The sequence below is a fragment of the Myodes glareolus genome, chromosome 26, assembly GCF_982192425.1.
Source record: "Myodes glareolus chromosome 26, mMyoGla1.1, whole genome shotgun sequence".
Classification (NCBI taxonomy): Eukaryota; Metazoa; Chordata; class Mammalia; order Rodentia; family Cricetidae; genus Myodes; species Myodes glareolus.
The window spans coordinates 4150900-4162917 of record NC_142051.1 but is presented as its reverse complement, the minus strand read 5'-3'; the positions used below and the strand labels follow the sequence as shown (position 1 = coordinate 4162917).

The following is a 12018-nucleotide window of genomic DNA, read 5'->3' as shown; positions in this document are numbered from 1 at the left end:
ACTGTAGGATTTTAACTTTTTATTTAGCAACTAACTGCATCAGCTGCACATCTACAGCTCAGAATAAGAATCAAACTATTTAAATCAAAATATATAATGTAAATTCTCATTTCTTTATATTATTAAAAATTAGCAACAACATTGGCTTTCCCAGTTATAGACAGTTATATAATTATGTCCTCTCTGAATGTAAGTGATGACTTCAGAATAAAGTTGTGATTCTCTACTATAGTCCATATTTCAGGGCTTTAATTATGCCATACTTATCTGTCATTCACTGTAGTTTGTCCTGTCTGTTTCTTTTCATTCATGCCACATGCACACGGCAGCAGCAGCATGGCGGTCAGAGGCTAACGTTTAGGAGTTGGCTCTGTTGTTTCTTCTGCACTGCATACTTCAGGCTAGCTAGGATGCAAGCTTATGGACGGGTTGCTCACTGACTTAGGAGGCAGAGTTCTTACCGAAGTCTCTGCCTGCTGCCGTCAAGACCAGGCTGTGCAGCTAAGCGGATGATCGCTTCTTGCGTACTTTTAACCTTCTCCTCTTCTGGGCAGGACACTTTTATCTTTAGCCTTGTGTTCCAGCTTTCCTATTTGGACCTCCAGGCACTACTTAGATTTGAGTCTCAGTGAGAAAGGCCTGGTACTCCTTCCCAGGGACTCTTCTGCAAGTCAGAATTCTGTCACTAGGTGGCAATATTACCACCATAAAAAATCCGTTAGAGCTTACCACATAACCAACCTGTCCAGAGAACCTAGTGTTTAATGTCATATTTCCAGCATGCAGATTTGAACGAACACACAGAAATTTGCATTTATAGTTTAAGGACCAGTTCGGTTTTTTTTTCTAGTTTTGCTGTGTGTGTGTGTGTGTGTGTGTGTGTGTGTGTGTGTGTGTGTGTGTAGATCAGTGGGTGTCATTTATCAGGAGTCATTCACTTTGTTTTTCAAGATAAGATCTCTCATTGGTCTGGAGCTCATTGATCAGGCAAGACTGGATGGTTAGCAAGCTCCGGGGATCTGTCTGTCTGAGGTTTATGTGCATGCCTGTGCTTGGCTGTTTGGTTTCTTTTTTGTTTGGGGTTTTCTTTCTTTCTTTCTTTCTTTCTTTTTAAGTGTTTTTATTGATCTATATTTTTTTCTGCTCTCCTCCCTTTTCTCCCTCCCCTTCTATCCTTTCCATGGTCCTCATGCTCCCAATTTACTCAGGAGATCTTGTCTTTTTCTACCTCCCATGTAGATTAGATCCACATATGTCTCTCTGAGGGTCCTCTTTGTTGTCTAGGTTCTCTGGGGTTGTGGACTGTAGGCTAGTTTTTCTTTGCTTTATGTCTAAAAGCCACTTATGAGTGAGTACTTGTTATATTTGTCTCAATACAGTGTTTTCTAGATTCATCCATTTGCCTGTAAATTTCAAGATGTCATTATTTTTTCCTCTGTGTAGTACTCCATTGTGTAAATGCACCACATTTTCTTTATCCATTCTTCAGTCGAGGACCATTTAGGTTGTTTCTAGGTTCCGGCTCTTACAAACAATGCTGCTATAAACATAGTTGAACACATGTCCTTGAGGCATGATTGAGCATCCTTTGGATATATACCCAAAAGTGGCATTGCTGGGTCTTGAGGAAGGTTGTTTCCTAATTTTCTGAAAAATCACCACACTGACATCCAAAAGGGCTGTACCAGCTCGCACTCCCACCAGCAATGCAGAAGTGTTCCCTTTACCCCTCAACCTCTCCAGTATAAGCTGTCATCAGTGTTTTTAATTTTGACCATTCTTATAGGTGTAAGATGGAATCTCAGAGCTGTTTTGATTGACTCTGATGACTAAGGATGTTGAACATTTTCTTAAGTGTCTTTCAGCCATTTTAGATTCCTCTGTTGAGAGTTCTCTGTTTAGTTCTGTACTCCGTTTTTTTAATTGGATTATTTGTTCTTTTGACGACCAACTTCTTGAATTCTTTGTATATTTTGGCGATCAGCCCTCTGTCTTATATGGGATTGGCGAAGATCTTTTCCCATTCTGTAGGCTTCCTTTTTGTCTTGTTGACTGTGTCTTTTGCTTTACAGAAGCTTCTCAGTTTCAGGAAGTCCCATGTATTTATTGTTTCTCTCAGTGTGCTACTGGGGTTATGTTTAGGAAGTGGTTCCCTGTGCCAATGCGTTCAAGTGTACTTCCCACTTTCTCTCCTATGAGGTTCAGTGTGGTTGGTTTTATGTTGAGGTCTTTGTATGGCTTCTGAGGATTGAACTCATACTCACACTTGTGTAGAAATCCCTTCTCCAGCTGAGCTAGCTCCCCAAATCAGTGCTTTTTTGTTTTAATTTTTAAGGGGCTTTGATACACAATACACAGCTTTCGGCTGGCTTCTTAGAGGAACTATTTTAAAGCTGTCATTTCCTGACCAGGAAATATTGTCTTTGCTTTCTTTAATAACAAAAGAATGACAAATTTTAATACGTTTATATTTCCCAGACTTGAAATGTTGCATGTGGCAATACCTGATTCAGGGTGTATGTTAGCTCTTTATCTTGTCTGGTTCCTCTGGCTAGAATTCTTGATGTAGTAATGAACAGATGTGGCCAGATCAATCAGCCACCCTCTTCTTGACCTTAAGGGGAAAACATTCTGTCTTTTACCATTAATTATGACATTAACTATGTTTTTTTCCCCGTAGATATCTTATATCAGATTGAGGAAGTTACCTCTGTTTCTAGGGTTTTTAATTTTGTCTTATCATGACAGGGTATTGGAATTTGTCTATTTTTCACAATCTTGGGGTGAACATATACTTATGCATCCTTGAATCTGTTGTGTTGTACTATATTAGTTGGTTTTTAATTTTAAGCAAATCTTGGATTTCTAGGTTGATTCCAGCTCAGTTGTGACATGTGATACATTGCATATTTGTAGACTTGGTTTGTTGGTGTCTTGTTGAGGATTTTTGCATCTGTATTCATAAGAGTTAGTGGTCTGCACTCTGCTGTGTTTGCCTGGCTTTGGCATCAATGTTGGTCCCAGTGAAGGACGTTGGAGTTCTTCTGTCGTCTTCTGCATTTGAGGAGTATGTACAGGGCTTGTGCTAAACTGTGTGGCTGAAAGACTTAATCAATGCCCAACCCTTTCTCTGTTGGAAGTTAGAAAACACTAACTCAATCACTTTTTAAGCTATTATAGGTCCACTTAGGTTATTTTTTGAATTAATTTTAGTAGATAGAATCCTAGAAATCTATTCATATCGTATAATTTCTTGTGTATTCTGTTTTCTTGATATCATAATATTCTCTTATAACAATGATGATTCACTGAAATCATAAAATCAGTAGTGATTGCTCTTCTCTTGTTCTTAATTTTAGTAATTTGAGTCTCTCTTCCCTCCTTCCTTCCTTTCTTCCTTTATTCCTTCCCCTCTCTCCTCCCTTCTCCTTCTTTTCTTCCCTCCCTCCCTCTTTCCCTTCTTCCTTTCCCCATTCCTTTTATTCTTCTCCTCTGTCCCCTTTTCCATCCCTCCCTCTCCCTATCTCTTCCCTCTCTCTGTTCCTCCCTCCCTCCTTCACTTTCTTTTTAATTCTTTCTAAACTACTGTCAATTTTGATGATTTTTTTTCAAAGAGCTGTCCTTGCTTTCTATGAATCTCTCTTTTGGAAAGTCTTCTCCTTCCACTCTGACCTGATTTCTTTCCATTTGCTTTTGTCTCTGTTACCACTTTTAATAGTTACTTACAATGACAATTTGTCACTATTTTTCCTTCTTAAGGTAGAAATTTACAGTTACAGGTTTTCCTCTAGCCCCTACCCTAAGTTTGGTTATTTTTAAAATTTTTGATTCATCTCAAAGTGTCTTCTGTGAGACCGACGCGCTGCCTACTGCACTAGGAGGCCTATTCACAGTGTTTTCTAACTTACTTTCTACCGTTGTCTTTGACTCATTAGTCATGATTTTAACATTTCCGTTTCTGTGAGTTTTCTGAATTTCCCTTTATAGTTGATTTCGACTTTCATTTCCCAGAGGTCGGAAAATATACTTTGTATGATTCAAACCTTCTAAATCTATTGAGGCTCATTTTGTTGCCCAATATATGGTCTGTTTTGGAAACTGGTGTCTTCTGGAGGAGGATGTGTGAGATTGTGTTTGGGAAAAAAAGTTCTATAGATACTGAGTAGGTTTAGTCGGTTAACAATATTGGTCAACGAGGGTTCTGAAAAATTAATTGAGGGTGTTTTGTTGCTAGTTTTGTAAACAAAGAATTGGATAAACACTAGAAAAAAAGAGTAACTAGACTACAAAAAAATTTCCAAAAGCTGAATGATAATGTTAGAAAGGACAAGAGAAAGGAAAGTGTTTTCGTCTTTTATGGAAGTTACATAGAACACCTTAGCTGTGACAGCATTCTACAAGGTAAAATCATAGCTTATACTTGGGAAGAGGTGTGAGTGTTGGTGATTGATAATATGTGTATATGTGTGTGTGCACACACACAATGATCTGAGACTTTACCGTAGAAAGAGGGAAAATAATAAACCAGCCCAAGGAAGTCTACTCTCACAACCTCGACATTTTACCTGCAGAACCTAGTAATAGCATTACATTTGCCTTTAAGCTTTCTGTTCGATACTATGTTACTTTTAATGACAACTAAGAATACCTGAAAGTAGCTAACTGCATTTTAAGTGGAAAAAGGTATGTTTGGATACTTCACCCTTAGAAGACATTTCACAGGCCTGAATTCCTAACCATTCCGGTTGAACAAAGGTAAACTTTAGAAATGAATATCACTGGCGAAATATCTACTCTCATGGTCTTGGGGCAAATGAGCATTCGAGACACAAACGTTTCTACATTCAGCTCCCTTACCTCTCTTTCAGGAGCGAGCTCTCATCCTTCAGCGCCTCGTCATCAAGAGCTTCCATTCCCCAATGCATTGCCCAGTGTACAGCACGTGTGCAAAGAAAATAACCCTGGACCTCTGGTGCAAATACTTTCCTAGAGATTGGAATTCTCTGGTGGGAAGATGCTGGGTGCACAGGCAGTGTTTGAAACTAGAGATGCTTTGCCTCTCCCTTTGTCTGTATTTAGTTGAGGTCTGGAAATAGTTGAGGAGTTGTCTCCTAGGCTCTACCAGAGCAGAGACTGAGAACTCCTAAGGTGCTGGCAGTTACTCACTCATTCTAACTCAGTTTTTAATTTCCTTTCTCTAGTTGATGTTTTTTATGGAGTTGCTATGTTTTTTATATCACAACAAATCATTAGTGACTTTTTTAAAGCATTACACTCCATCTGAAAATGGCTCTAGCTGCCTGTGGCACTGTTTCTTTGCTGTCCCCAGTGGGCATGGATGCTGTGTCTGTAAGGCAATGAATGCTATTGAGTAGAGTGAGCTGACTTAGATTCACTCTCGCTTTCTTCTAGATTAGACTGCTCTGTGGCATTGTATAGTCTTACGGGGAGCGGTCGGTGTCTGTCAGCGCTCTGTTTTTTCTAGGTTTATAAAGTAGAATTGCTTAATATATATTTCTTCTTTCAGGAACCAGCCAAAGTCACAGAGGATAATGTTCTTGCTCCTGAACATAATGAAAAGGGTAAATAAAAACAGAAAACACAAACAATTACACCCCAATTTAATTAAATCATGCTCTAATATGAGTGAGTTTGTGGGAGAAATAATAAATAACCACACTGTTTTTATTCCAATTTAATATAATATTTTCATGAACATTAAATATTTTAAAATTTGATAGACACTTATAGTCATCGTAGAGGACCTGTTGTTATTATATAAGGATCATTGGCTGAAGTTGTCTTTATAAAACACAAAACTAGTGCATCAGTTAAAGAAAAATAAGAATTGAGTTTGCCACAGGGATCCTCTGAAACAGAAGAGAAAGAAGAGGGGGCCAGTACTATCCCTACCACAATTATCATCTTCGTCATCAGCGTCATCATGTCCTCTGTTGACTAGGGAAGACCACAGAAGGACGTGGTTAGCAGAATTTGCTGTTTCTGTTTTCCATCAGAAAACATTTACAAACTTGTGTTGAGTTTTCCATAGCTTTAGAAGTTTTCATAGATGCCCAGACCTTTTGAGATGGTTTTTAGGTAATGCTGAGGTCCCTATGGAAATCCATTTGTATCTCATATTAGTTTCTGCACTTTATTTGTAGAGAAAAAGATTGAGTTCCACCTGAGAGTAATTCCGGTAAAATTTAAAGGTTACTGAAGGCCAATTGGCTGATCATCTCCACCACATTTGAAGATTCTCTGGTTATGTTGGGAAAGGCAAACCAGGTTTTGAGTCTTTAGCATTGTTATCGAAATTAAACTGTTATGTCTTTAGAGAGTGTTTGTAGAAACACAGTTAAATTAAACTCTATTTCAGCAATGTTATTTATTTATTTATTAAGGGAGATAGGGTTTATTGCTTTTTATTTTTTATTTGTTTCCTTTGTAGTTCTGGGGATTGAACTTCTGGAGTAAGCCATACCTCTAGGCTCTCTGTCTTTCCAAATCTGCATTTGTTTACTTTAAATATTTTTACCTAGCACCAATTCTGGCTGATCTTTTAATGGGTGAAATATCTTCATTTACTCTGAGGAAACCAACTAGGTGGTTAGAGGCTGTGGCTAATGAAAAGCTTCTCTATTAGCAATGCTTGGGGGACACTGCTGAGTCATCCCAAGAGTCCACGAGGTCAAAAGCAAGGCATCGGCCTGAGGACAAACAGATTTCTAGAGTCAAGGCCTAGGCTAAGTTCTTCGGTTAACCTCTGTGAAGACAGCAATCATGTTGCCTTTCAGATATGTGAAAAGCCCCACACTGTATTGAAGGATGAGAGCCAGGCCCAAGCAAATGGCCAGAGAACACGCGTGGGCTTTACCGTTGCCTCCTGGGATTTGCTCTCTCTCAGGCCTCCTGCTCTGATGATTTGCTTTCAGTGTGTATGCCCTGCTTGTAACAGTGACGCTGATTCTTCAGAGAGATGGTTCATTGTCTCTGTTTTTTTCTTCCTCCCAAGGAGTACTGCATAAACCCTCCATCAGTTTCCAAAGTATCATAGAAGGAACCAAACATTTCCACAAAGACTTCCTAATTGGAGAAGGGGAAATATTTGAAGTATACAGAGTGGAGATTCAAAACCAAACATATGCTGTTAAATTATTTAAACAGGTAAGGACCGAGTTCCTATCACGGATATCAATTCCACTTATTTGCTCCTATTTCATATTAAAATGTGTCATTTTTCATTAACATTGAAAGGGTGCATATTTGAAAATAAAGTTTTACAAATGGAAATGAGATACGTGACTGTAGGGTCAGGGTGGTCCTAAGAAATGACTAAGATTTGAATGCCTGTGTTTAAGGGATGTGGTGAGGATGCAAAAATCTCCCGCATCCCCAGATGTGCTGCATGAGAAGGACTTTTCTAGAAGTCACTCGTGGCCCCAGGAACTTGAAGGAAGATCAGATTGGCTGGGGATTATAGTAGAATCGGGTAAATACAGCTACTCAGCTCGTGATGGCCAAGAAAGGGGGATGAGAAGATCAGGGAGGGCATAGTCTTCTAGAACTCAGCCTGCGGGGTTGACACGGCCCCATAGCTGTGTGTGTGTGTGTGTGTGTGTGTGTGTGTGTGTGTGTGTCTGCCTGAGGAGGTCAGAGGCTTTGTATCCTGCGCTAGAGCTTTCTGCAGCTGTGAGCTGCCCAAGGGATACGGACACAGGGAACCGAATTCCGGTCCTCTGAAAAGCAGTATGTGTCCCTAACTGCTAAATGCTTCCTGAGTCTTGAGGCTGCAACTGTTTTGTCGATGTATCCATTGGAACTGGGCTTTGCATTTTGACTGACTGTGTTTTTCTGTAATGATCCCCATCTGTTGGAAAGAGAAGTTTTCTTGATGAGGGGTGAGAACTATACTTAACTGTGTCTGTAAGGACACGTATTTAGCATGTAGCCAAGGATTATACTGATTTGGTAAAGTGGTGGTTGTAGGTTCTCCTCTAAAATCCACAACTGCACTAGGCCTGGGCTAGCTTTTCAGTGCCAAGCGTGAGTTTCCTCTTGTTGAGAAGGTCTTAAGTCCAGTTAGAGAGTGGTTGGTCACCACCAAGGTATGTGTGCCACTACTGTGTCGTGCTGGTCATTGCTGAGACACAAAACATCGTTGTAAAAGTTTCCAACATGTAACTGGCGTTGCGAACTGTTACTTAAGCTAAGGCAAAGTCCCTGGGGGAGGTAAGAAGGGGCAAAACGCAGTGGACCCAACCCAGTAACTGGTGGAGAGGACTGGGAGGTACAGAATGGAAAGGGTCTGAAGTGATTCCTGCCTGTGGCTTGTTTCAGACACTTTTATGTGATTATTAACTGAGTTCTTCAATGCCCTTAAATTGCATTTTTGTTTCAGTAATCTTACACAGACACGTTGAGATCGACTATCTACTAAAGAAAATTGGATTGTAAAACCATTCCAGTGTCAAAATGTTGACCCTTGCGACCCAGTTGAAGCCAGTTGTTTTTTTTTTTTTAAACTATCAAGCTACTGGTCTCATTGGCATCCTCTCTAATGGTTGAATTCTAAGGCCATCTCCCTGAAGGGGTGACATGCCCTTGCCTCTAGGTTCCCTTTTTCTTTTTTCTTGTTTGCATCCTACTGTCTAGCATGGCTTCCCTGACCTGATTTGTCTACAGCATCATTTTCTTGTCCTGAAGGCTTCAGCTGCATTTCCAACCGGAGTAACAGACTTCCGCTTGAGAACTCTTTCTTGGTGCATCCGGAGCCTGTTGCAGGGCTCTCTCTCGTACTTGCTCAGCGGGTGTCTGTTGAGTAGTTTAAAGGAAGGCCATGCAGGTCATTTTCAAGAAATTAGCAGTATAAAGTCCTGTTGTACCTGGTGGCGGCGCTACATTATAGCTCCCTTTTAAGGCGGGAAGTGGAAGTGCAGGACTTTTGCCCCCCCCACCTCTTTTTTTCCCCCCACCCCTTCCTTACCCAACAACACACACAAGCAAATGGAGGACATAATCATGCCAACACCCCTTAATGAGTTAACTACACACTTTTCTAAAGGAATGCATTCAAACACTGGGATGATGCCTTTAATAACATTTCTCAAAGGACCGTAAGTGGAGTATTTTATCAGATGGTTGGATCTGTGCTTCTCAGCTCCCTGTACTTCCAGCCACTGGGACATCATCTTACAATGGCTGATTTGGTTTTGGCAGATCTGGGCAGCAGCTCCTCAGGAGGGCGAGTGTTTCTCAGCAGTGTCCAGCCACATGAAGTCTTTTGTTCACAAACCACATTCAAGTCCCAGGTTTACAGAGACACAACCATGTGTCTCTTTGTTTACCAGATTAAGCAACAGCAAACAAACAAACAGCCTGTGACTGAGAAACAGCAAGTGCAAGGCAGAGACCTCATCTCTCTGAATAGACTTCCAAAATGTAGTCTGTAATGAAGTAGTTCTTGCCAATGACTAGCGGGCCAGGTTTAATGTTTTTAATTCAACTTGGACAGTGGTACTCAGAATTCCCCTTGGATTTCGATGATGATAGAGGTCTAAACACTTCATTTTATAGGAAGTTGCAAATGAGGATATTATAGCTGGGACCTAGGAACAGCTTAATGTAGGTTTTTAATGTTAGAAGCAAGGAACTTGAGATACGGGGATGTACAATGTTACAAAATTGAAGACACCAAGGATGTGCCATCTACATCCAAGCACGAAGTATAATGTTATTGAAGTTATTAATTTATTCAGTATATGCATCCCTGGATCTTGGCTAGATGATGGTGATGATGGTTGTGCAGGGTCTTCCTGTGCAGACCCAGGGTGGTCTCACACTCACAGAGATGCATCTATCTGCCTCTTGATTGATCCTGAGATTAAAGCCCCACATCACTTCTCTAGATACAAGACATTTCAGTAAGAAGCCACAACTTCCTTTGGAGAGTAGGCACATCTTTTCAAAATTAATGCAAAAATAAATCTGAATTGACATATGCAAATGAGTCAACTCATAAATGGTGGAAGTTTGCAAAGAACACAGGTAACATAATTTTTGTGTGTGAGATTAGTGAGGCGTTTCTATCATTGTGGAATTTTCCGTGAATACGTTATATTTTATAATTTATGTGTCTGAAACTGGTTAGTCTGAACATGAGATTTGCAACATGGCAGATTGCAGAAAAATTTTCAATTCAAGAGTAATGATTTTAAGTCTTGCTTGGGAGTTAAAATGCGTTTGAAAATCGGATGAATGCTAAGAATTCTCTCCCTGGGGGTTTGCGGTGGGGGGACTCAATCTGTATCAAAAAGGGAAAGTTCCAAGACGAAGATTCTCAGAAGTAGAGAGCTAGCTCTTAAATCATTCTCTTTTTCTTTCTTGTATGACATTCAGGAGAAAAAACTGCAGTTTAAGAAGCACTGGAAGAGATTTCTATCAGAACTGGAAGTTTTCCTCCTGTGAGTACATTTGTTTACCTCGGATCTTACAGCTGTGTTTGGCATGGCTGGCACTTAATTAGTGCGGGTTGGATATTAGAATGTTGCGTACACTTTTGTCATCTGCTTTGGTGTATCCCCTAAAAGAGATTTTAAAATAGAGCCCTTCCATACTTCATTTGGACATCTTAGAACAGGAAAGTGTCACAAGGAAGTGGATTAAATTGTGTGTGACTAACACGGCTGAACAGTGATTCTTAGCATCGCATGCGTGTTCCCTCCCCTTCCTTGGAGATGTTTCAGTTGAGAGAATCTTTCATCAGAGTGGCTCTCTTTAGAGAGAGAGTTTTAGACAAAGAAATCAAGGGCTTTTGATGTTCGTTTGATCTTCCAGGGAATTCATTCATGAATCTGGGAGTCCCTGGATGGTAAACTTAAATGGCTTCATTTTTATATGACTTCATAAGAACAGCTGTGCAGCCTTGCTCACTGGAAGTCCCTGACACTGGGGAACTCATCACAAAGAGAAGATGCTTTCCCTGGAGTTCTGGGAACAGATATGTGAGATGGGGTGGAGAGGGAAGTGGGGAGAGAAACGTTCTGCTGCATCCCGTCCCTTTAGAGCCAGAGCCAGGGTCTAGAATCAGAAGCTAATATCATTCAATCCAGATGTTGTAATAGATTTTTACAGTTTCCCTTGTTTGTTTATTAAGGTCAGATCCAGACATTTCAAAGTCTGAGAAGCACAAAAGGGTAAATTTAGAGAAGCAGTGTCTTCCCCCACTGCCGAGTTGATTAGCAGCTGGGTATGTATATTCTTGGAGGTCTGTTACAGCCCCACGAACACATTTGGTGTCTTAGTTTCACCTGTTCACACAAAAGGTAACATAGCACGTGGTTCACTTTGCTGATCCTTGTCCTGTTCTATTCTGTGCTCCACTGTACCTTCCTTTTGTTGAGAGATTTAAATGTTTAATCTTTTTTAACTCAAGAATGCCGCACGATGTCAGGAATAAAAGAAAGAAAGGAAGGAAGGAAGGAAGGAAGGAAGGAAGGAAGGAAGGAAGGAAGGAAGGAAGGAAGAGAGAACATTTCTAATGTTAAAGAAATTTTGTTTTAGGGTCTGTATGCTATCAGATCCTTTATTTAAGTTTCTGACGCATGGATCAAGTCAGTGTTATGTTTTTATTTGTGCTTCAAGACTCATTCTTTCCATACTTCTTTCCTTAATAAGTAGGAAGTATTTCTTTCCCCGTTGTGTATTTTCCACCTCCTAGTCAGGGTTTTAGTGGATAATGTACATACAGACTGGGTTATCTTTGGAGCCTCTATTCTGTGCCACCGATCACTGGGACTACTTTCTGCCAATGCCGGCTGATTTGATCACTAAAGCATCCCGATGCTACTTTAAATCAGGGTTCTGCTTTCTCATGTGACTTTGATTGTTCCAAGTCTTTCATGGTTTCATATGGGCTTTAGGATTGCTCCTGTATTGAAAAAAATGTCACGATTTTGATAGGAATCACATCGAATCTGCAGCTTTCTTTGGGCAGCTTGGGCAATTTGGCAGGATTAG

At 40.3% G+C, this 12018-nt stretch overlaps 1 protein-coding gene across 1 annotated transcript in view; it reads left to right on the top strand.

Annotated features, from left to right (window-relative positions):
* Irak3 (interleukin 1 receptor associated kinase 3) overlaps positions 1-12018 on the top strand; it is a 55983-nt gene that overhangs the window by 16828 nt on the left and 27137 nt on the right. Inside the window, exons 3-6 of the mRNA XM_048418382.3 lie at positions 4869-4972; positions 5528-5582; positions 7016-7167; positions 10399-10463. Of these exons, the coding sequence (XP_048274339.2) occupies positions 4869-4972; positions 5528-5582; positions 7016-7167; positions 10399-10463 (376 nt within the window). The remainder of the gene's footprint in view (positions 1-4868; positions 4973-5527; positions 5583-7015; positions 7168-10398; positions 10464-12018) is intronic.